General features: G+C 45.0%; 1 protein-coding gene across 1 annotated transcript in view; it reads right to left on the reverse strand.

The window, feature by feature from the left end:
• Positions 1 to 22,481, reverse strand: part of rfc5 (replication factor C (activator 1) 5) — a 66,127-nt gene extending 43,646 nt beyond the window's left edge. The window contains exons 1-2 of the mRNA XM_085961783.1: positions 22,310 to 22,481; positions 13,820 to 13,884 (exon numbers count right to left, since the gene is read on the reverse strand). Of these exons, the coding sequence (XP_085817909.1) occupies positions 13,820 to 13,884; positions 22,310 to 22,350 (106 nt within the window). The 5' untranslated portion in view covers positions 22,351 to 22,481. The remainder of the gene's footprint in view (positions 1 to 13,819; positions 13,885 to 22,309) is intronic.
• Between the last annotated feature and the right edge of the window lie 2,665 nt (positions 22,482 to 25,146).

Below are 25,146 nucleotides of genomic sequence, written 5' to 3' on the forward strand. Positions count from 1 at the left end.
AAATATGGGTATGATCTTGTGGCCATTACAGAAACATGGCTGCAGGGTGACAATGCCTGGGAATTAAACATACCAGGTTATTTAACGATCAGGAAGGACAGGCAGGAAGGGAGGTGGGGTGGCTATGTTAATAAAGGAAGGAATCACTAATACAGAGAAATGATATTGGGTCAAAAGATCAGGATAATGAAACAGTTTGGGTGGAGATAAGGAATAATAAGGGGAAAAAAACACTAGTGGGCGTAGTCTATAGGCCTCTGAACAGTTGCAACTCTGTTGGACGGAGTATCAATCAGGAAATAGTTGAGGCTTGTAATATGGGAACATCTATAATTATGGGGGATTTTAACTATCATATTAATTGGACAAATCAAATTGGGCAGGGCTGCCTTGAGGATGAGTTCATTGAGTGTATTAGGGATGGGTTTCTTGAGCAGTATGTAACTGAACCGACCAGGGGGCAAGCAACCTTTGCTCTGGTCCTGTGTAACGAGACAGGATTAATTAAAAAAGTCCTAGTAAAGGATCCCCTTGGAATGAGTGACCATAACATGGTTGAATTCCATATTCAATTAGAGGGTGAGAAGGTTGGATCTCAAACAAGCGTGCTAAGCTTGAATAAAGGAGACTATGAAGGTATGAGAGCGGAATTGAGTAGAGTGGATTGGGAAAATAGATTAAAGGGTAAGACGATACATGATCAGTGGTGTACATTTAAGGAGTTATTTAACAACTTCCAAAAAATATATATTCCACTGAGAAGAAAAGGGTGTAAAAGAAAAGACAGCCATCCGTGGCTAAGTAAAGAAATTAAGGATAGTATTCGACTAAAAACAAGGGCATATAAGGTAGCCAAATCTAGTGGGAGGATAGAGGATTGGGAAAACTTTAAAAGACAGCAAAAAATAACAAAAAGATTGATTAAGAAAGGGAAGATAGATTATGAAAGTAAATTAGCAAAAAATATAAAAACAGATAGTAAGAGTTTTTATAGTTATATAAAAAGAAAAAGGGTGGCTAAAGTAAATGTTGGTCCCTTAGAGGATGAGACCGGGAAATTAATTGGTGGGAAATATGGAGATGGCAAAAACACTGAATGAATATTTTGTATCAGTCTTTACAGTAGAGGACACTAAGAATATCCCAACACTGAACAAACAGGGGCTATAGGGGGGGGGGGGGAGCTAAACACGATCAAAATCACTAAGGAAGTGGTACTCGGTAAAATAATGGGACTCGAGGCGGATAAATCACCTGGACCTGATGGCTTACATCCTAGGGTCTTGAGGGAAGTGGCGGTAGGGATTGTGGATGCATTAGTAATAATTTTCCAAAACTCCCTGGACTCAGCAAAGGTCCCTTATTTAAAAAGGGCAGTAGACAGAAGGCTGGAAACTATAGATCGGTTAGCCTAACATCTGTGGTTGGTAAAATTTTGGAGTCCATTATTAAGGAGACAGTAACAGGACATTTGGATAATCATAATTTAATAGGACAAAGTCAGCATGGTTTTATGAAGGGGAAGTCATGTTTGACAAATTTGCTGGAGTTCTTTGAGGAAGTAACATATAGGGTGGATAAAGGGGAACCAGTGGACGTAGTGTATTTAGACTTCCAAAAGGCATTTGACAAGGTGCCACACAAAAGATTATTGCTTAAGATAAAAAATCACGGGATTGGGGGTAATATTCTGGCATGGATAGAGGATTGGCTATCTAACAGAAGGCAGAGAGTTGGGATAAATAGTTCATTCTCAGACTGGCAATCAGTAACTAGTGTTGTTCCGCAGGGGTCAGTGCTGGGTCCCCAACTCTTTACAATCTATATTAACGATCTGGAGGAGGGGACCGAGTGTAACATATCAAAGTTTGTGGGTTGTATAGCGAAGTAATACACAGACTACAAGAGTAACTTAAACAGGACTTTACTATTCGAAGGTCAGGGCGAATCTGCCCAATAAGTTCCGCCACAGCACTTATATACCGGTGTGGTCACCGTCGGTATTACAGTATACAGCAGCCAGGATAAAGTAGTGCCACACCTAAAATAGTTCTCTTAAAGGTGGACGGTTACATACAATAGTTCTCTTAAAGGTAGAACAGTTACATACACTACAATCCTCCCTTTTTAGCTTACAACATACTTATTCCCCATTAACATAACATCATAACATATCCAACTTCATGTTACAACAGTTCACAGAGGTAGTCTCTGCGGAAACAGTTCACAGATTCAGTCTCTGCGGGAAACAGTTCACAGATTCATTCTCTGATCTTCTTGACTCGGTCCGGACCACGCCTCCGTGGTGTAGTCGGGTCACCTTGCGAGAGGGACTCATCCCATAGTCCTTCCCTAGACTTAACAGCTTTACTTCCATCACTTCTGAACCAGCATTGCTGACTTTTTAAAACAAACAAAGAACAGTTGGATTGCCTTGGGAAATTTTCCTACTTTCTAACTGATTTGGCTCCGTTCGGGGGACCACGTGTGTGATCTGGTAGAGGTAATAATGGTTCAGCTGGTTATCATCTTCTGCTTCGTCTTTTCCTTTTTTGCTTCTTGGAGACTCTCGGGGCTCCATTGTCAGCTGCCAGCTGTAACGCCACCATCTCCCTATGTTCCTTAGACTTTAAGTGATTCATCCTGATTCGGCACTTTGGGAGTTCTCGGCACAAGCTGGGCAGACCAGGTCCTCGTAATATTCAGTGTCACTCAACAGATCATGGTAATATTCGGTGTCGTCCTGAGCTAGGCCAGCGAGAGGGTCTTCTATTTCCTCCTTACCCAGCTGGACGTTAGCCGACTTTTGTTCCAAATCCCGACATCTGTCCTGAAGAGACTTCATCATGCGTTCAGATTCATCCTGCTTTTTCTGGGCTTCCTGCAAGTCTTTTACTAATGACCTCATTTGTGATCTCAGTACTTCAACTTCATTCGGAGGTTGATTGATCGGACTATTCAATCCCTCTACTGAAGTAGCTGTTTCAGTATTCTGTTGTCCTACATTGCCGTGCGTCAGCGTACATTTGGCATCCAAGGGCTGTTCTGCTGCAGACTTCTCAGTCTGGGTTGCCACCTCAGCTCTTCCAATGACTTTTGAGAGCTCCCTTCCCTTTGAAGATTGAGGCTCGTATTTAAGTTTTTCCCATTTTAGAGTTTTATCCCTCAGCATATGAATGAGTTGGTTGACTGTTAACTCTTCTGCCATCATCCCTTTTCCATTAACTACAGGGCTGTTTATAACCTTTCCCTGGAGGAGTTGGCTGACTGTTAACTCTCCTGTCCTCATCCCTTTTCCATTAGCTGCAGGGCTGTTTAGAACCTTGTCCTGGGGCTCCTTTGCTGCTTCTACTTCGCCATCATCCGCAGGCCCCATCCTTCAAATTTCCACAAATGAATCGTCTGGTGATGCTGCACCCAGCTTCAGTAGGAGCTCGGAAGTCATGTCGACCAACTCAGCTTTTTCTGCCTGCAACCTGCTAACCAGCGCCTTCAGTTGCGGCACATCTTGTTCCACCGGATTGGAGCACGCCCCTTCAGAAGCCGAATCCGCTTTGATTCGTTTGGCCTCCTCGTGCAGACGGTTTGTGTGCTCCTGCTCCCTTTTCTTCCCCAGCTGCTTCTGTTGTCTTTCCAGATTCTCCCATTCGGTATCATAGAACTTTTTCATTGCTTTCATCTCTTGCTCGAGACGGCAATTCAATTGTTCTAATTGCTGTCGTAATCTGAAATAAGTTTGCGTTCGAGCTCGATGTTCCTCAGTAATATATATCTCTGTAACTTGAACAGACTCAGAATTCTCTGTCGAGCTATGTTGTTGTTGCTCAGAGGAATTCTGTTCTGAAACTTTGTTCTCCTCTGGAGCATAAGCCTTTAGGCCCACATTCGTTCTACCAACCTTAGTCAGCAAGTTCATTTTAGACTTGTCTTTCATGCTTGGGCTGGTCTTATCGTCATCTGTTTCAGAGTCTGAGCTGATTGTCTGCCCCGAGTCCTCACTCGTTATTGCTTTGAGGTAGTGCCATTCCATGTCTATTTTCTTGATCCACTCCCGTCCTAGAAGTGGTGGTCCTCCCTCAGGTAGTACGTATAAGTTCATTCCGGGGTGTTCTTTGCCCGTCTCTCACCTTGACTCTTATCTTTCCCATGGGGTATACTTTATGCCCCGTGTATGTCTGCAATACGAACTTGGTATCTCTCAAGGGTATATGTGAGAATAGCCGGTTGTAATCCCTTCGATTTATGACGGATAGGGCTGATCCAGTGTCCAATTCCATTCTCACTTGGACTCCGGCTATTTTTAGCATGACCCAGATAGTTTGTAGGTCAGCTTCCTTACTCACATTATGAATTCTCAGACTACCCAGTTCCTGGCCGCTTGGGTCTGAGTCTGAATTCTGTTCATCTGAACTCTTCTCAACCACCTTGTGTACTTTGTTGTACCTTTCCTGTGATGGCTTTTTTTTTTGGTTGTTGGTCTTCTTCCCTGACCGGCATACTTTGGCTACGTGACCCAGTTTGCCACATTTCCTACAGTCCTGGTTTTTAAACCAGCATTGGTTCTGGTCGTGTGTTGTCTTCCCACAACGATAACATTTCGTTGCACCCGAAGTAATTTGATCCACACTGAGGACCGCTGCCTTCAGCTGCATTTCCGCAGTTCCTTTCGCTGCGGCTTCGTGTGATGCTGCAATAAGGACAGCCCTATCCAGTGTAAGGTCGTTCTCTTCGAGCAGTCGCTTTTGCGTTCCTTCCTTCGACAACCCGCACACGAACTTGTCTCGCAATGCCTCTGTCAGGTTTCCTCCAAACTGGCAGTATTTCGCTAGCCTACGCAGTTCGACCAAGTATTCCGCGTTGCTTTCCTCTTTCAGTTGCGTTCTCGCATAAAATTTGAATCGTTCCGCCAACATCAGCGGTGTGGGGTTCAAGTGATCCTTCAGGACAGCAACAATATTATCGAAGGTTTGATCCGCCGGTTTAACTGGTGCTAGAAGATGCTTTAATAGCCCGTATGTCTTCGCCCCCATCGAGTTTAGCAAGGTTATAGCTTTATCATCATCTTCTATTTTATTGGCCTCACAATATATCTCGATACGTTCTACATACGTGGCCCAATCTTCCACCTCGGCATCGAAGTTGTTGATGTTACCATGCTTAGGCATCTTCACTATCTCCCACTATCTTTCTGCGAAACAACAGGATTTCTCTTTAACTTTTTAACTTTTTCCTTTTTTCCCCCAAAAATGGCGGGTTCCCGCACTTGTCTTCTTCCCCGCCTACTGGCAAAATGGCGGTTTCCCGCTCCTGACTTCTTCCTCTGGTGGGAGGGGTAAGCTTTGCCCTCGGGCGACGACCACTGGTTTACGGGGTTTGTAGCCTGTGCACCGGGTTCAGTTTATTCTGAAGCGCGCGCTAGAAAAGCCGATCGCATTCCTTGTTCCCCCCCCCCCCTTCTTTTCGGCAGGGGCAACCGGCGCTGGGGACAACCAGTTGGCGTCGGACAGATCCAGCTCCTGGTCCTACACGGCAGCTGCTGCAAGCCGCTGGCCGGAACCTCGCTCGGTCTCTCCCGCTCGCTCTCTCTCGGGCTCTGTCTCTCCCGCTCGCTCGGCCCTCGCTCGCTCTCTCTCGGCTCTGTCTCTCCCGCTCGCGCGGCTCTCCCTCAGCGGCTTTAAACACCTCTCCCAGACCTCCCGCAGTCCGGTCCTTTCCTCCCCGGCTGCGGCTGATTCTTCGCGGGTTATTTATTTATTTATTGCCTCCGCGCCTTATGATCCCGGTCGCAGCGCCTCGCGGCCTCGGTAGGTGCCCGGCCTTTTTCGCTCCAATCGCGCCTCCCAGCCCTCTCGCAGTCCGGTGCTTTCCTCCCCGGCTGCGGCTGAGTTCTCCGTGGCTTATTTATGTTTATATCTTCCCGCGCCTTACGATCCCGGTCGCAGCGCCTCGTGGTCGCGGTAGTTGTCCGGCCTTTTTCGCCGTCGCGGTCTAGCCGTCTCACGACGCTCCCTCGCCCGCTTGTACCGCGGCTTCTGCTCCACGCTGCCCCAGTCTCAGCGCCTCTGGGCCCGACTTCTGTCCGGCTCCTTTCCCCCTCGACCGTGGTCGAGTGCACCGCCCTTATCCTCCGTTTATTTGTTTCTATTTTCCCTTTACTCACAGTCACCGTGGCCGACTTGCTTCTCGTGTTGATCGGCTCACTCACCACCGTGGCAGAAGGGACAATCCGTGCCTGTTGCTGATGGAAGACTTCGTGTTTGAAATCTTCCTCCTTTCTTGGTCTGCAGACTCAAGTTTTCTCTCAGCAAAACGACGAGGGCGGGTGCCTCTTCTCGACGCTCGTTTACTTCTTCAGAAGTATTGTTGCCGCAGGGTAAGATCGAACTCGTCGCCACTGTAAAGTCTGTGGGTTGTATAGCGAAGTAATACACAGACTACAAGAGTAACTTAAACAGGACTTTACTATTCGAAGGTCAGGGCGAATCTGCCCAATAAGTTCTGCCACAGCACTTATATACCGGTGTGGTCACCGTCGGTATTACAGTATACAGCAGCCAGGATAAAGTAGTGCCACACCTAAAATAGTTCTCTTAAAGGTGGACGGTTACATAAAATAGTTCTCTTAAAGGTAGAACAGTTACATACACTACAGTTTGCAGATGATACTAAGATGGGAGGGAAAGTAGTGAGTGAGGAGGACATAAAAAACCTGCAAGGGGACATAGACTGGCTAAGTGATTTGGCAGATGGAATACAATACTGGAAAGTGTGAGGTTATGCACTTTGGCAGGAAAAATCGTAGAGCAAGTTATTATCTTAATGGCAAGAAACTGGAAAGTACTGAAGTACAAAGGGATCTGGGGGTCCTGGTGCACGAAACTCAAAAGGTTAGTATGCAGGTGCAGCAAGTGATTAAGAAGGCCAATGGAATGTTGGCTTTCATTGCTAGGGGGATAGAATATAAAAATAGGGAGGTATTGCTTCAGTTGTACAAGGTATTGGTGAGACCGCACCTGGAATACTGCATACAGTTTTGGTGTCCATACTTAAGAAAGGACATACTTGCTCTCGAGTCAGTACAAAGAAGGTTCACTCGGTTAATCCCGGGGATGAGGGGATGGACATATGAGGAGAGGTTGAGTAGATTGGGACTCTACTCATTGGAGTTCAGAAGAATGAGAGGCGATCTTATTGAAACATATAAGATTGTGAAGGGGTTGGATCGGGTGGATGCGGGGAGGATGTTCCCGATGATGGGTGAAACTAGAACTAGGGGGCATAGTCTTAGAATAAGGGGCTGCTCTTTCAAAACTGAGATGAGGAGGAACTACTTCACTCAGAGGGTGGTAGGTCCATGGAATATGCTGCCCCAAAAAGCTGTAGAAGCTACATCATTACATAAATTTAAAACAGAAATAGACAGTTTCCTAGAAGTAAAGGGAATTAAGGGTTACGGGGAGCGGGCAGGAATTTGGACATGAGTCTAGGTTCGGATCGGACATGGCCCTGTGGGTAGCGGAGCGGGCCCAGGGGCCGTGTAGCCTGATCCTGCTCCTATTTCGTGTGTCTAATTCTGTTAGATTCAGGAGATGGTTCTGTGATAGTAGATTGGCGGTTAGGATCTGATCAGCCATGATCTTATTGAATGGCGGAGCAGGCTCGAGGGGCCGATTGGCCTACTCCTGCTCCTATTTCTTATGTTCTTATGTTCAACAGTCCTCGCTACACCAGAGAGACCTTAGTGACTATAAACCAGAGTTAAAGTTTAAAAAAGAGAGAAATACTCACCAACCAATCATTTACCTGCTTCCTGGTGACGTCACACTTTGATTACTTTTTACCTCTCTCCCCCGCTGCTGAATTGGTATGCCTCGCTGCCGGTTTTAAACTGCCGCCGCGCTCCTCAATCCACTCCCAGGTCCGCTCCAGCTGCTCTGGTCGGGCCTCGCTGCCGGTTTTAAACTGCCGCCGCGCTCCTCAATCCACTCCCAGGTCCGCTCCGCCGCACTGGTCGGGCCTCGCTGCCGGTTTTAAACTGCCGCCGCGCTCCTCAATCCACTCCCAGGTCTGCTCCAGCCGCTCGACACCATCCAGGGCAAAGCAGCCCGCTTGATTGGCACACCAGATTCAGATTAGATTTATTTGCCATATGTAACAAGTACAATGGAATGCTTGTTCCCTGTAGGGACGCGTCAGCTATACATACAGCGCCGCGTTCAGAGTCACTACAATGGCTTCCCGTGGCAGTGGGAACACGATGTCCCTCAGCCGCTCCGTCCTCCTCTTCACCGCGGCCTCCTCCTCACTGTTGCCGGCTCCACGTGTGGTGGCCTGCTTCTCCCGCTCTGGCCACCATGCCCGGCTCCCCTCCTCCCATCCGGACTGCGAGTTACCCGAAATGGAGCTGCCGGCCGACGTGCTGCAGCACCGGACCGTCACGGCCGCCATCTTGACCATGTTGTTGTTGTAGTAATCACCATCCACCACCTTAAACATTCACTCCCTCCACCTCCGGCGCACCGTGGCTGCAGTGTGTACCATCTACAAGATGCACCGCAGCAACTCGCCAAGGCTTCTTCGGCAGCACCTCCCAAACCCGCGACCTCTACCACCTAGAAGGACAAGGGCAGCAGGCGCATGGGAACACCATCACCTGCAAGTTCCCTTCAAGTTGCACACCATCCTGACTTGAAAATATATCGCCGTTCCTTTATCGTCGCTGGGTCAAAATCCTGGAACTCTCTCCCCAACAGCACTGCAGGAGTATCGTCACCACAAGGACTGCAGCGGTTCAAGAAGGCGTCTCACCACCACCTTCTCAAGGGCAATTAGGGATGGGCAATAAATGCTGGCCTTGGCAGCGATGTCCACATCCCAGGAACGAATAATCAAAAAAAAAATTTGGCCTTCGGTCATCAAGGCTGAGGGGCTTCGGCGACAGTCTAAAATGGCCTTCTAGATTTGAGACGGGTTGGTGGTAGGTTGTTCAAGTCGGTCTGGATTGGCATGTCTTTGTTGGTGTAGTGGTTGTAGTCACTGGAGACTGCATATTCATGGCGTAGGTGTGGTGTGCAATGTTTACAAGCACAGGCAGCTAAGGTGTTGGTGTCGATAAAAGCGTACCGGTGATAATTCTTAGTAGAATTCAGCTGGGCATCAACGGTTTTGACATGCGGACTGGATAGCCATGCTGGAGAGCAGTACTCCGTTGTAGAGTACACCAGGACGATTTGAGAGCCTGCTCCCCATGTGGATCCGGTGAGTTTCTGGATCAAGTTGACCCTACTCTTCAGTTTCTTCCCAAGGTTCTGGCGATACTGTCTATATGACAGGGTGCAATCATGCGCGACTCCTAAATAGGAGCGTTTTTTGGGCATGGTTTACCTCTCTCTGTGCCGCAAAAGGAGACTTTCAAAGCTTGGTTTGCTTGATGGGTGTTGAGGTGGAATAGCGAGGCGACAGTAATTTGCGGGTTTGGCCGAAGTCACCATCGGCGGAAGTAGGCCTCCATCCTCGTAAAATCACTGGTCAGGGTCTCCTCGGTGATGGACAGATTCATGTTTTGCGTGGCCAAGGCAATGTCATCAGTGTAAACGAACTTGCGGGACTCTGTTTCGGTCAGGTCACTGATGCCAGGACAGAACCCTGTGGGAGTCCATTGTTCAATGTCCTATATCTGCTCTTCTGGGTGCCAGTGTACACACGGAAGCATCGGTTACTAAGCATGGAGTTGAGAAGGTGGATCGTTGTTCTGCAGGGTAAAATGGTGGAGAGCTTGAAAAGCAGTCCATGCCATGTCATATGTCACTAACATGTCCACGAGTGCTGTGGGTGATGACAGTCTTCTCGCGGCCCACCCTGTTACGTGATCTTAGACCACAACTAATGTCATCTCAAAGGACACCGAACTTGTCGTTAAATCGACCTCCCAGTGACAGTAGCAAACCAAGCAAATCGAACGGTCCTCTCCAGGACCAAAGAAAACTACATGTAGGCCCAGCCATCCGAATATGCCAACTTAACATCGAAAACATCTTTTGTTCAAAAGGCCAATATCTTGAAAGGTTACTCAAGAAAGCACAGGGTTGATGTCCTGGTACTTGAAGAAACAGACATCAAACACATCCACCAATTTGACACAAGAGGGTGTATCACAGGTTTTGACCTAATCGATTGCAATAACCATCCCAAATATGGCCTGGCATGCTATGTCAAACAAGGCATTGAAAGCTGCACCAAACTTGAGCATACCAGTATTGCCGGAGTTTTCACTACAGCAATACACGTAGCAGAGCTAACAATCTCCAATGTCTACAAACCACCACTCGTACAGTGGCCTGACCCACCACTCCCTCCTAGTCAACATCCATCCATCCATCCATCTCGGAGACTTTAATAGCCACCACACAATGTGGGGCTATGCAGGTGTCAACTATGATGGAGAAACATTTGTACAGTGGGCTTCACTAGAGAATAAATTCCTCCTACTGTGAGCTGTCTCAGTGTCCAAAGTGCTTTAGCAATTCTGGTGGCTTTTCATTCATTAGTTAGATTGAGGACTGTGTTGGACTCTCCAAGACATTATAAATCAGCTCTCCAAAAACCATTGAGTTCAAGAACAATTTGTTCTAAGTTCATTTTGTGCAGTGTAGCTACAAAAAAAACACACTTGGACAAGTAAAGCTACTGAAGAATGCACTGAAGATCAAGGATTTTGTTTGATCACAAATTAAGAAACTAATAACATTAGCATCACATTAACTCCTACAAACCAATTCATATGCCTAACCTGGAAAAGGTTATCTTTTCATCTCATTTATGGGGAAAACATATACATTAAGAACTAATTGCAATGAGTTCAAAGTGCATACCCACTGACCTATTACTTAAGGTTTTTGATTTTTTTTTAAAAGATTATAATAGATGGGTAACATTAGAAGAAATGCGGTTTAACAGGGCCATTGCCCAACAACAAATTTGACACCAACAAAAAGTTAAGCTTTACGTTACTAATGACCTTTCAGAAAGTTCTCACATAGATGCGGGGGCTTTTAAAGTTGGTAATTTGGGGCCCAGTGTGGAAGTCGAAAACAACTTGAATTTCAATCTGACGTTTTGTTTGTGCAGTAGTGGAGAGATGATGTGCAGGAAAGAGCAGTGGGAAAAAAACAGAATCTCATCCCTTGCATTATAACTAGAACCTTGCATTTCTAGTTTTTCATTATGAACTTCTTTGAAGATATTTCTCTCTCTAAGCTGTCACAGATCTTAGAAATGTTAATTAATTACTGTGCAAGAGCGGTTTTCTGTCTCTCCAATACTGCAAATTCTCTTAGAGAAAGAGTATCATGTAAATCTGCTATTAATTCGTGCGTACGTTAAAAAGGAAAAATATAAGTGATTTTTCAGACAAGTTTTACAGCTTCTTAAAATATAAAAGAACAGATTATTATTGGACTGCAGTGCATTACCTATACCCTCTTTTCATTCACACACCAACTGTTGGCTCATCCCTGAATCCAGTCCTGTGCCTCCTAATTAACAGTTCACATCCCATCTGATTGTCCTACTCATACCTAAAACCGGAGATCAGTATAAAAATACACCGTGTCATTTCTGGCACAAGTAGAACGTTAAAATAGTGAGCCTATACAGTACATAGAATAATGAAAACCAGGAGGTGTTGCCAATGGCATCATTGAATCAAAGTCTTGAAATCATTCCTTTCTATACATTAGAACATTTTGTTTAATTCATGAAGTTCGTTAGTCTTAATGATTTTATCTGTGGTTCTATGCTCAAAAGTTCCAGGCAAGAAATAATCTAAAGGGCATTACCATTAATATCTCAGTGAAGCTCATCAATCCTCAGGTGATAAAGAGGATTAATGGAAGCAGATGCAATATTTATTATTGATCTTGATCTTTTTGGAGATATATGACATTTTTAGTTCCTTGTAGTAAACAGACAGTTGAAAGTAGTGCAAAAGACGTTCAGAGAATGTCTATATAGGTACGAATGTGACCAAGAAATACACCAATTTCAGTCAATATATTATTATGTATTATATTTTATATTGGAGCTTATGGAAAACAGGTAAGGAAGTTGAAAGGAAGAATTCACATGCTGTAAAGCACAGTCATGCATCAAAAATACCTGCAGTATTTTCAACACATTTAATTAAGCACTATGTAAAATTGCTACACTACCTGAACCCTTTACAGGGAAACTACACACATTTTATAGTAAGCACTAAGGGCTAAATTAACAAAAAAGTCTTCAGGTAGCATACTGTATGTAATACATTCAAGATTAATCCCCAACACAGAAGAACAATTAAATCAGATTTTGCCACAAATATTCAGTCAAATTGTTACGAAAATGTTACTTAACACTTAACTTAGGAAGCCCCTTTACATTAGTTTATATTGACAAAAAGAGAAGGCAGTATTATTTTTGTTACATAGGTTCACCATCAGTTTTATATGACTCATTAATTAGTAAGTGATCCAGAACAATGAATACTCCCTCAGATGCTGCAGTGTGGGCAATGAGGAAGTACTGTAACTCGCAGGGTATCAAAAATAATACTATTAAGTAACAGTGCATGTCTTATTTTGGCACTGTGCAAATTTTGCTTTTGAAAAACACTGCTGAGTACAGATGAACATTTACAATCTTTTCTCACAGCATTTGGACAGTGTATTGAATTACTACAAATCAATTACAGTTTTTTGTTTAAAGAAATATCTGTACCTTTCTTCTAGAATATAAAAAAATTATACAAATGCACATATTTCCTGTCAATCAAACTAAGGCAAATTCATCTTCCTTGGGAAATTTCTTGCAGCCGATTTATAAAATGTATTTTGCCAATGTTTGAATTCCTCAATAAAATGTGAAACTTTTAATTTATAACTTCAGTGTTTTTAAATCATAACCTCACCCATTTTGTCCATGCAATACCGTGGAAAATCACCTAGTGCTGTATATATGTAAAAAAAATCTTGCATCTAGTGTGTCTATCACACTTGAACTTGACTGTCTCAAATATCATTCATAAAACAGCAAATCACAATTGAACAGATTGGATAACTACCAATGAACAACTAACATTGTAAATAAATTAAAAAATCACTTATTTTCTGATAGTTTATCTTGATAACCTAAATTCACCCTCAGGGGAGGGCCCAGGAATTTCTAAGCAGTTACTAGTCTAGACAAAGCCTCTAATTGATGTGCCTATTTACAGCAATTAGACCTTGTGGTCTTAAAAGGGACAGACAACATTAAACACAGTTCCACTTTAGGATTAGAATAATACATTGTGCACTGCACGGTAAAACATTCACGTTGTTATAAACAATGTTTCCATAATCAACGCCATGGGAAACTCACTAGTTTTCTTCAAAATTTATAATACACTTGGATTAGATACTAGAAACCCCATCAGTTCCCCAGCTGCAGCTAAATGCTGTCCAATGAATGGAGATAAAAGTTTTCTAACATGAAAGACTTTTGCCTTCAAATAATTATCAAATTGATCTCTACATCAACTTTTTAAAAATTATAAACCTGCAAAGTGTTCATTATGTCAGCTGTAGTTTTATTTTAAACCTTACACAGACCTACAGCAATGTAAAGTCCCAATAAAATAAATATGTACTTGTCAAAAGAAATTTTCTTCTTTCTGCCTTAGATAGAAACATATTGGGTAATTTCAATCTTTAGTTTACAGTAAGCTTCTATCTTATGTTGATTTGTCTTTAACAAAGAAAGGGAACAGCAGCCAAAAAATTGCACTGTGACAACAACTCACTTGTGTTGAGGATATCTTGATGGGAAATAAGATCATCCAGGGTCTGGGGCCGGTACTTTTCCACCCTGGAACAGAGAGTAAAGGGAGTTTTAATTTTGTTTTAAGTAGATAAAATCAATTTCAGTGCATATATGATTCTAAATCACCAGGTCAAGAGTGAAGACTCATGGATGCAGGCATGCATAGTATATGATAACCAGTGCTTGTTCATATAATGGAGTGTCATTATATATAATAATGCATATCTGAAAATAATTCCCAAACAGTAATGCAAGGTTCCCTGACATCACAACAGTTTAAAACTTCAAGTTACTCGTCACAATTTGAAAATTGCTTGTTTTATCTTGGATTTTAAGTTTGTGCTAGCTCTAAGTATAGATGTCACCCGCTGCAGTACAGGAAACTCTCTTTTAACCGGCACCTAAATATCCGGAAATCTCTCTTAACCGGCAAAGTTCAGGAGTAGGTTCAGGTAAGTTTTACTATATTAGTGGCCGTGTAACCGGGGTTCCTGGATCTGTAGCCTTGTAACCGGGGTTCCTCCACCTGTGGCCGTGCAACAGGGACTCCTGGATCTGTGGCCGTGTAACCGGGACTCCTGGATCTGTGGCCGTGTAACTGGGGCTCCTGCACCTGTGGCCGTGTCTTGCAGGCGCCTTGCACAGATTCTTCTTATACATCTGTTCTAGTGGACGATGGTCACTCTCTATTGTAAATCGCCCGTCATATAGGTATGTATGTATGGAATTTCTCGCATCCGTACACTACTGCTAATAGTTCTCTTTCTATGTTGGCGTATCTCGTCTTGGCTGACGTCAAGGCCTTTGATGCGAAAGCTATCGGCTTTCCTTCCTGCACCAGAGCTGCCCCTAGTCCTCTGGTAGAAGCGTCTACTTGCAGAGTGACTGGTTTTCTTCTGTCATAATATGACAGACTTGTTTCTTTGCACAACAGTTCTTTAAGTTGTTTGAAATTCCTTTCGTGTGATTCAGACCACTGGTATTCGGCGTCTTCTTTCATTATCTCTCTGAGATTTGTTGTATGTTCCGACATGTGTGGGATGAAAGAACTCACGTATTGGACCAAGCCGAGGTAACTCCTCAGCTCTTTCTTGTCTTTGGGTGGTTTCATTTTAGCAATCGCCGCAATCTTCTCTGGATTTGGCTCGACTCCCTCTGGTGTATAAATCATACCGAAGAATTGGCATTCCTTGACTTTAACTATGCACTTATCTGCATTTAACTTGATGCCCGCCTTCCTGGTACTCTCCATGGCCTCATGTAGGTGCATGTCATGGTCTCTTTCATCTGCTCCATAGATCTGAATATCATCAGCTATTCCTATAGCTCCTTCACAGCCTCTGTATGTCTCGTCTATTTTCTGTTGAAAGATATCTTGACTGACCTTTAGCCCGAATGGTAGCCGCAGGAATTTGTAACGCCCAAATGGTGTGTTGAATGTTGTCAGTGTTGTTGATTCCTCATCCAACTTCACGTTCCAATATCCATTTCTGGCATCTAGTTTTGAGAAAACCTTGGCTCCTGCCAGTGATGGCGTAATCTCCTCTAGCGTTGGGGTGGGATAGTGGTCCCTCTTTATCGCCTGGGTTTAGATCTTTGGGGTCCAAACATATTCTGAGATGCCCGTTTGGCTTTTCTCGTACCACAATTGAGTTTACCCAGTCTGTGGGTTCAGTGACCTTTACGATCACTCCCTTTTCTTCCATCTCCTTTAGCTCTCTTTCAAGCTTTGTCTTCAGCTCGATGGGTACTTTTCGTGGAGCATGGATAACGGGCTTTACCTCTGGATCGATGGTGATGTGGTATTGGAAATCTCCGAAACATCCCACTGTATCATCGAAACATTCCGGATACATGTCTATCAAGTCTTTTTTACTCTTGATTTGTGGGCAGTTCTCCAGTGGGGTGTTGCTGTCTATCTTCAGTGGCGTTTCCGTCAGCTCGTGATGCACGGAGATCAATCTCAACTTCTTGCAGCTGTTTAATCCCAGGATCGCTGGCCCCTCAGTGTCGGTGACATAGAACATGCAGTTGATGTTCTTTCTTTTATGTGTCCCTTTGATAAAGGTTATTCCGAGTGGTTTAATTTCACTCCCCCCGTATGCTGTCAGCGTGATATTACTTGCCTTTAAACAACCATTTTTCGGGTAGCCATCTTCTGTCAGGTTTTCGGGAAAGATCTGCTGGTACAGTCTCAATGGGAGAATGTTGCTCTGAGCCCCTGTGTCCAGCTTCAACTTTAAGTTGATGGTTGTGGGCCGACCTTTGACCTTTTTTTTGATTTGGATGATGGTGTGCAATTCTCTCCTCGGAGTATTTTCCGCTCTGGACATCTCGTGAAGCTGTATCTTTATGGTTTCGATGTTTAGTGCATTGTCGCGATCATCATCATCTTGCTCATCCATGGCATGGATATTGTGTTTTTTTCTCTGGTTCTGCTGTCCGCCTTTTTTTTTGATGTATGTTCCTTCTTTCTTCGTTCTACACCTCTTTTCCCAGTGGTTTAGTGTGCCACATGCATTGCAGCTTGTTCCATATGCTGGACATTTCCACTTGTCTGTGTAATCATGCGGTCTTCCACAATTTCTGCACGTTTCCCCCGTTGTCATGTGCATGTTTTTGTGTGTTGTACTTTTCTCTCACTGCACCCACTCTGTTGTCCGTCTCAGAAGCCGTCCACATGTCAGCCGTTTGAGAAATCAGCGTTTTCATTTGCTGCTTCATGAGCTCTCGCAGTATCTATAGCCTCTGTTAATCCGAGCATTTCTTTTCCTATCAGGGCTTTTTGTACCTCTACATGCGCTGACCCCCATATTAGCTGGTCCACAAGCCTTTCCTCCATTTTCTTAAATTTACACTTGCTGGCTTCATTTCTCAGCCTTGTCAGGAAAATGTCAGCTGTTTCACCGGGTTCCTGTCTTAGACTCTGGAATTTGTATCTGTGTATACGGTGATTGGATTTAGGCTCTAGATGGTTGCTGAATTTATCAAAAATTTTCGCAGGGTTTTCCTTTTCCTCTTCAGTCAAACTCCAGCTATTATACAAATCTAGACCTTTTTCTCCTGTCCACAACAGAATGTAACTAACCTTTTCCTCGTTGGTAGTACCCTTCAGGAAGCTTTTGAATGTAAACTCACATTTCTGTTTGAACTTGCGGAATGCTTCTACTATATCGTCGGCTTCCCAGTTCATGAGGGGTTACATTTGCACAGTCAGTGCAAATCTCCGCAGACACCGGCACTCACAATCAGCTCATAAAATCACTTTTCGTCTTAATCGTAGTTCGTATAGCACAATTTTGTACTCACTTATACCGCTGCCACCATGTTGTGTCTCCTTGTGTTCTTATATACTATATATATTACAGACACTTTTAGTTCATTTTAATTAGTGCTTTTACTCAGCTGTATTTCTGCTTTGTTACAGTGCTGCCGCATGGTGCGGAGTGATACAAGATGTCCGACGCTGCACTGTGCACTGCCCATGCACAGTGTGCCACATAGCAATATAACTACACCATACCAAAGTAGTTCCATACCAAAGTAGTTCCATTTAACGATGTGATACTATATAACAATGTAACAGAGCATGCCAGGAGCAGCACCAGGCATACCTAAAAATGAGGTACCAACCTAGGGAAGCTGAAACACAGGACTAGATGCATGCTAAAAAGTGGAAGCAGCATGCTATAGACTGGGCTAAGCAATCCCACAATCAACAGATCAGATCAAAGCTCTGCAGTTCTGCCACATCCAGTCGTGAATGGTGGTGGACCATTAAACAACTAATGGGAGGAGGAGGAGGCTCCATGAATATCCCCATCCTCAATGATGGTGGAACCCAGCACGTAAGTGCAAAAGACAAGGCTGAAGCGTTTGCAACCATCTTCAGCCAGAAGTGCCAAGTGGATGATCCATATCGGCCTACTCCTGAGGTCCCCACCATCACAGAAGCCAGTATTCAGCCAATTCGATTCACTCCACATAATATCATGAAATGGCTGAGTGCACTGGATACAGCAAAGGCTATGGGCCCCGACAACATCCCGGCTATTGTGCTGAAGACTTGTGGTCCAGAACTAGCCGCGCCTCTAACCAAGCTGTTCCGGTACAGTTACAACACTGGCATCTATCCGACAATGTGGAAAACTGCCCAGGTATGTCCTGTCCACAAAAAAGCAGGACAAAACCAATATGGCCAATTACCGCCCCATCAGTCTACTCTCAATCATCAGCAAAGTGATGGAGGTTGTCATCAACAGTGCTATCAAGCGGCACTTACTCACCAAAAACCTGCTCACTAATGCCCAGTTTGGGTTCCGCCAAGCCCACTCGGCTCCCGACCTCATGGACAAAGGAGCTGAATTCCAGAGGTGAGGTGAGAGTGACTGCCCTTGACATCAAGGCTGCATTTGACTGAGTGTGGCATCAAGGAGCTCTAGTAAAATTGAAGTCAATGGGAATCAGGGGGAAATCTCTCCACTGGCTAGAGTCATACCTAGCACAAAGGAAGATGGTTGCGGTTGTTGGAGGTCAATCATCTCAGCCCCAGGACATCGTTGCAGGAGTTCCTCAGGACAGTGTCCTAGGCCCAATCATCTTCAGCTGCTTCATCAATGACCTTCCCTCCAACATAAGGTCAGAAATGGGGATGTTCGCTGATGACTACACAGTGTTCAGCGCCATTCACAACTCCTCAGATAATGAAGCAGTTCATGCCCACATGCAACAATACCTGGACGACGTTGAGGCTTGGGCTGATAAGTGGCAGGTAACATCCGCACGGCACAAGTGCCAGGCAATGACTATCTCCAACAAGCGAGAGTCTAACCACCGCCTCTTGACATTCAACGACATTACCATCACCGAATCCCCTACCAACAACATCCTGGGGGTTGCCATTGACCAGAAACTTAAGTGGACCAGCCACATAAATACTGTGGCAACAAGAGCAGGTCAGAGGCTAGGTATTCTTTGGCGAGTGTCTCACCTCCTGACTCCCCCCAAGGCACAAGTAAGGAGTGTGATGGAATACTCCCCACTTGCCTGGATGAGTGCAGCTCCAACAACACTCAAGAAGCTCGGCAACATCCAGGACAAAGCAGCCCGCTTGATTGGCAACCCATCCACCACCTTAAACATTCACTCCCTCCACCACCGACGTACCGTGGCTGCAGTGTGTACCATCTACAAGATACACTGCAGCAACTCGCCAAGGCTCCTTCGGTAGCACCACCCAAACCCGCGACCTCTTCCACCTAGAAGGACAAGTTCCCCTCCAGGTCACACACCAACCCGACTTAGAAGTATATCGCCGATCCTTCATCGTCGCTGGGTCAAAATCCTGGAACTCCCTACCTAACAGTACTGTGGGAGTACCTTCACCACACGGACTGCAGCGGTTCAAGGAGGCGGCTCACTGCCACCTTCTGAAGTGCAATTAGGGATGGGCAATAAATGCTGGCCTTGCCAGCGACGCCCACATCCCATAAACGAATTAAAAGAAGAAAATTCCACTAGCGGGTTAAATGTAGTGCTATTACTACAAACGTGACTCACATGTAATCCTAAAACAAAATTCCACATCAAATATATTTTGTACATGAGCTGTGCTGAGTATAAATGTTTTGAGGACATGAGTAGAATTTCTTCCAACTAATTCTTGGAAGACCGAAGCCTCTGTCTTCAGTCCCCGCCACAAGCTCCGTTCCCTAATCACCGATTCCAGTCCTCTCCCTGGTAACTGTCTGAGGCCGAACCAGACTGTTCACAACCTTGGTGTTGTATTTGACCCAGAGATGAGCTTCCGACCACATGTTTGCGCCATCACTATGACCGCCTACTTCCACCTACGTAACATCGCCCGGCTGCGCCCCGCCTCAGCTCATCTGCTGCTGAAACCCTCATCCATGCTTTTGTTACCTCTAGACTTGACTATTCCAACGCACTCCTGGTCAGACTCCCATCGTCCACCCTTCATAAATTTAAGCTCATCCAAAACTCTGCTGCTTGTATCCTACCTCGCACCAAGTCCTGTTCACCCATCACCCCGGTCGGTGCTCGCTGGCCTATATTGGCTCACGGTTGATCAACACCTCAATTTAAAAAATTCTCATCCTCGTTTTCAATTCCCTCCATGGTCTCGCTGTTCCCTATCTCTATAACCACCTCCAGCCCTGCAACCAATGCTCCCTTTAAGCTGCGGGGCCACGCAGTAATGGAAAAGGTCCCGTGCAAGTCGCTCAGCAGCTTTTCCATTGTAAGTACCGTGCATGCGCAGAAATTTAAAGGGATCGCGCAGTAAAAGAAACAGGCTGCGCAGCTTACAGGGAACAGTGCCTACAACCCTCCGACATAGCTGCGCTCCTCCAATTCTGACTACTTGCGCATCCCTGATTTTAATCGCTCCACCATTGGCGGCCATGCCTTCAGCTGCCAAGGACCTTGGCTCAGGAATTCTCCGCCTCTCTTTACTCCCTTAAGACGCTTCTTAAAACCACCTCTTTGACCAAGCTCTTGGTCATCTGCCCTAATATCTCCTTATGTGACTTGGTGTCAAATTTTGTTCGATAATGCTCCTGTGAAGTGCCTTGGAATGTTTTACTACGTTAAAGGTGCTATATAAATGCAAATTGTTGTAGGCTGAACATTTTTATCTTGTTTTCCACCATTTGGAGGCTAATCGAGAAAGCTAAATGGGATTCTGTGTTTTATATACAAGGATTTTGACTGCAAGTGCTCAGAAGTGATGTTAAATCTGTACAAAACATTGGCAAGGCTACAGCTGGAGTATTGCTTGCAGTTCTGACCACTCCATCAAATGAAGGACATGAGAGTCATGGAAAGGATATAGTGAAAATTCACACAAATTAAGTCATGACTGACAGGTTTTAAAGACCCAAAATAATTTGGAGCTTTTTTCACTGGAACTGAGAAGGTTAAGTGGAATCTAATAGAGGTTTTCAAAATTCTGAATGGTTTTGAGAGGGTAAATAGTGAAAGGTTGATTCCACTGGTTGGCAAATTATCAAAAAGGGTTTAAACTCAGGATTATAACTAGAAGAACAAAAAAGAAATTAGAAGAAATCTTTCCACACAGGGGATTTTAGAAGGAAAGCAAAAGGAAAGAAAAAAAGGAAAAAGTTAGCATCAGAACAAACACAATGAGCCAAATGTGCTCCCCCCTCTGTTAGTGCTGTAGTTTCTATGATTTTACAGTTTTATCAATATTGTCTTACTACAATTATATAGGGCCCTGGTGGGACCACATCTGGAGTATTGTGTACAGTTTTGGTATCCTTACCTAAGGAAGGATATACCTCCCACAGAGGGAGTGCAACAAAGGTTCACCAGACTGGTTCCTGGGATGGGGGGATTGTCCTATGAGGACAGATTGAGTAGACTAGGCCTATATTCTCTAGAGTTTAGAAGAATGAGAGGTGATCTCATTGAATCATACAAAATCAGGGCTTGACAGGGTAGATGTAGGGAGGATGTTTCCCCTGGCTGGGGAGTCTAGAACCAGGGGTCACAGTCTCAGAATAAGGGGTCGGCCATTTAGGACTGAGATGAGGAGAAATTTCTTCACTCAGTGGGTGGTGAATCTTTGGAATTCTCTACCCCAGAAGGCTGTGGAGGCTCAGTCATTGAGTATATTCAAGACAGAGATCAATAGATTTCTGAATATTAAGGGAATCAAGGGATATGGGGATAGTGCAGGAAAGTGGAGAGGAAGTAGAAGATCAGCCATGATCTTACTGAATGGCAGAGCAGGCTCGAAGGGCCAAATGGCCTACTCCTGCTCCTATTTCAGAAATACGTAGCTTAGCAGGGTTGACAACTGGAATTTTGTTAATGGTGGGTGCAGCCCAAAGTTGAGTACCACCCAGCATTGGGGGCAAATGGTGCCACCCTATTCATACACAGCACTCCCAACACCAAAACTGGCCAAATGAGTAAGTTTGGCAAAAGAACCAAGTGGGCCATCTGCAGCTGCTGAATGCAGCAGGGAATGACCATCTCTGCAGCGATCTGAAAGTCTGCAAGGAAAGGCACCGGCCGGAGCGTTTGCAAAATGCGTGTTTCGGGGTACTGTGTTGAAGAGAGTGACAGGGCCCTGGCTCGCATCAAGTTGTTGAAACGACTGCCCCGGGCAGCATGCACATCTTTGCAAAGCGGCTTCTTGCCCCCAGTGGGTGCCCCCTCCCACTGACCCGTTTAAAAGCGTCAGTCAGCGAGGCGCGCGGACTTTCCGTTTTATTTCAAATCTGCAGCGGCGCCCGCGCTCACTCGCTCACGCCCGTCAGGCCCCGGACAGCCCGCTTCCGCCAGGCGGCGAGAGGAGGAGGGGGGGACACACGGCGGCTCCTGGTGCAATGCAAAAATTGGCCACAATCCGTTAGGTTGGTTTTAAGGGCGGGGGAGAACTTTGCCAGCTCTGCCTCCCTCTCTCTCCTCCGGCTGCTCTTACCAGGGCAGGTTCCTGCTCCTCGGCTCCTTCCCGGTCGCCATAGTGACGGCTTCAGAGTGCGGGTTGGCGCCAATTCCCAGCCCGGAGCCGGAGCTCTCGCGAGTTTTCCGGCGGTAGCGATGGTGCAGAGTTCCCTCCTAGAATGGCTCCAGCACCGTTAGCCAACAGCAGATCTCAACTGGTCCCACCGAATAGGTGGCTGGATATTTAAAACCATAAAAGGGACGAGTTTGGAAGAAAATGCTCCAGAGGCTGGCGAGAAACAAGTTAAAGGGGACACAAATAATGATTAGTTGTATGGAATACATTTCCAGATACGTGGACTTTTTTTTATTGACTAATAAGTGTTGCCCCAGGGTCACCAAAACAAAAATCATCACAAGTGCCCCTTTTAGGGCACCACTAATATGGGATAGTCCAATAAATCTTTAAAAAAATGCCAAAATAAGCACCAAGTGCCACCAAAACAAAAGGATTACCTTATTGACTAAATCAGGATTTTATTATTGATGTCTACAAGACATTCTATACCCTGCGGTGCCCACCGGTCGCGGGGGGCATCAAGTGTACCGGTGGACACCGCATGCTCCCTCTCCAGGACCACCCGGGCACAGACAAGACCGTGAAAGAGAGGCAGGCAGCCAGAGCGATTTCCCCCCACCCCATCACCCTACCAGTCCTCGACTCCAGATAAGTGGAGTCACAAACCCTGCAATCATTTAAGAAACATTTGGATGCTGACAATTGGGGATGGGAAGTGGTGTTTAGATCTTTCTAGATGAATTAAACCTGATCTGTAACTAGTTGGTGACCTCAAGTATATTAACCAGGGCTATGTTTGTTTGTTGCTGTCTGTGTCATTGTCTATTTCTTATTTCTCTATCTTTAGCTGGGTTAACATTCTTACAAACCTAGAACACTAGCAAAAACTGACCAACATCAAATTAGTTGATAACACATGAACAGCCCTGATTAAATATGTGAATATACAACTAGTTACATGGGCTTGTACCTTAAGCTGTAGATATACCCAACCTCCCTTTACTCATATTGGAGGAAAAACAACCCTCCATCTTTGCCAATTGCATTACTTTTGCCCCAGTCTATCTTTGAATAATTAAAGTCATCCTTTATTATTGTTTGCTATTCCAGATCATCAATATAGATTGTGAAGAGCAATCTACAGAATGTTTACTGAGCTTACTTCAACAGCACCTCCCAACCCCATTACCACTGTCACCAGGAAGGACAAGAAATTGGGAACACCATCACCTCCAAGTCAGACACCATCCTGACTTGAACATATATCACTGCTCCTTCATGGTTTTTTTTGATAGCACTCCTGTGAAGCACCTTGGGACCTTTATGTTAAAGGCGCTGTATAAATATAATAAGTTGTTGTTTGTTGTTGTTGGTTGTTGCGTCAACTTCCTGTAATTCTCTATATAACACTATTGTGAGAGAACCATTAATACAAGGACTGCTGTGGTTCAAAGACACTAGAGATGGACAATAATTGTGGCTTTGCCAGTGTTGCCCAAATCCTGTGAACACATATTAAGAAACACCCCTTTTTCCCTTTTGCTCTCCTTTCTGCTGCATCTTCTCATTCTCCCATTTACCCTGGCATATTAATTTAAATCCTTAAAGCTACTCTTCCACCGAGGACATTAGTCTCAACCTTGTTCAGATGAAGACCACCCATTCTGCACAAGTCACTCCTGCTCCAGAACTGGTCCCAATGTCTCTGGAATCTAAATCCTTCCCTCCTACACCATTTCTTCAGCCAAATTTTTAATTCTTATCTTACTATTTGTAAACTGATAATATGGCAACAAGAGCAATCCTGAGATTATTACCCTCAGGGCCCAGCTGTTTATCTCCTAATCGATGCAATCCCCTTTGTAGGATCCCAATTCCATTTCACAGAAATCACAGAAACCCCACAGTGCAGATAGAGGCCATTTCGGCCCATCGAGCCTGCACCGACACATATCCCACCCGATCCCCGTAACCCCTACACCAACACATATCCCACCCTAACCCCACATATTTAATCCCCCTAACACTAAGGGTCAATTTATCATAGCCAATCATCCTAACCTGCACACCTTTGGACTGTGGGAGGAAACCGGAGCACCCGGAGGAAACCCACGCAAACACCTACCCATGTCATTGATTTCAACGTAAACCATGAAAAGAATCATATAAATTTATGGCACAGAACGAGGCCATTCGGCCCATCATGTCTGTGCCGGTCGAAAAAGAGCTATCTCGCCTAATCCCACTTTCCAGCTCCTGGTCCGTAGCCTTGTAGGTTACAGCACTTCAAGTGCATATCCAAGTACTGTTTGAATGCGATGAGGGTTTCATGATTTCTGGATGTTCCCCTTCCCTCACCAAAGTCCTTTGCACCTGCTCCATGATATCCATTACCCTGGCACCTAGGAGGCAACATACCATTTGGGACCCTCGATTGCGACTGCAAAAGCACCTACCCCCTGAATATGAAACACCTTATTACTACTCCAATTCTGCATTTCATTCCTACCTCTGGCAACCATTTGTTCCAAAATGCTATGGCTTTGCTTGTGGTTGCCCTTCTCAAAGTTGTCATTGTCACAGAAATTCACTACTGAATACATGTTTGTCAATTCACCACTTTCAGCAGATCCCTACACTGCCTCTTGTCTACTCTTCCTAACCTGATGGATGGTTCCCCCATTTCCCTTCTTCACTAACTCACTCTGCCTGCTGAATGGCCACCTCCTGGAATGTGCATTCTTAGAACCTTTCAGCCTCCTGAATGTGACAGAATGTTGCCAGCTGCTCTTCTA

Source organism: Somniosus microcephalus, chromosome 19 (genome assembly GCF_052327205.1).
Source record: "Somniosus microcephalus isolate GS21.2 chromosome 19, FLI_Smic_1.0, whole genome shotgun sequence".
Taxonomy (NCBI): Eukaryota; Metazoa; Chordata; class Chondrichthyes; order Squaliformes; family Somniosidae; genus Somniosus; species Somniosus microcephalus.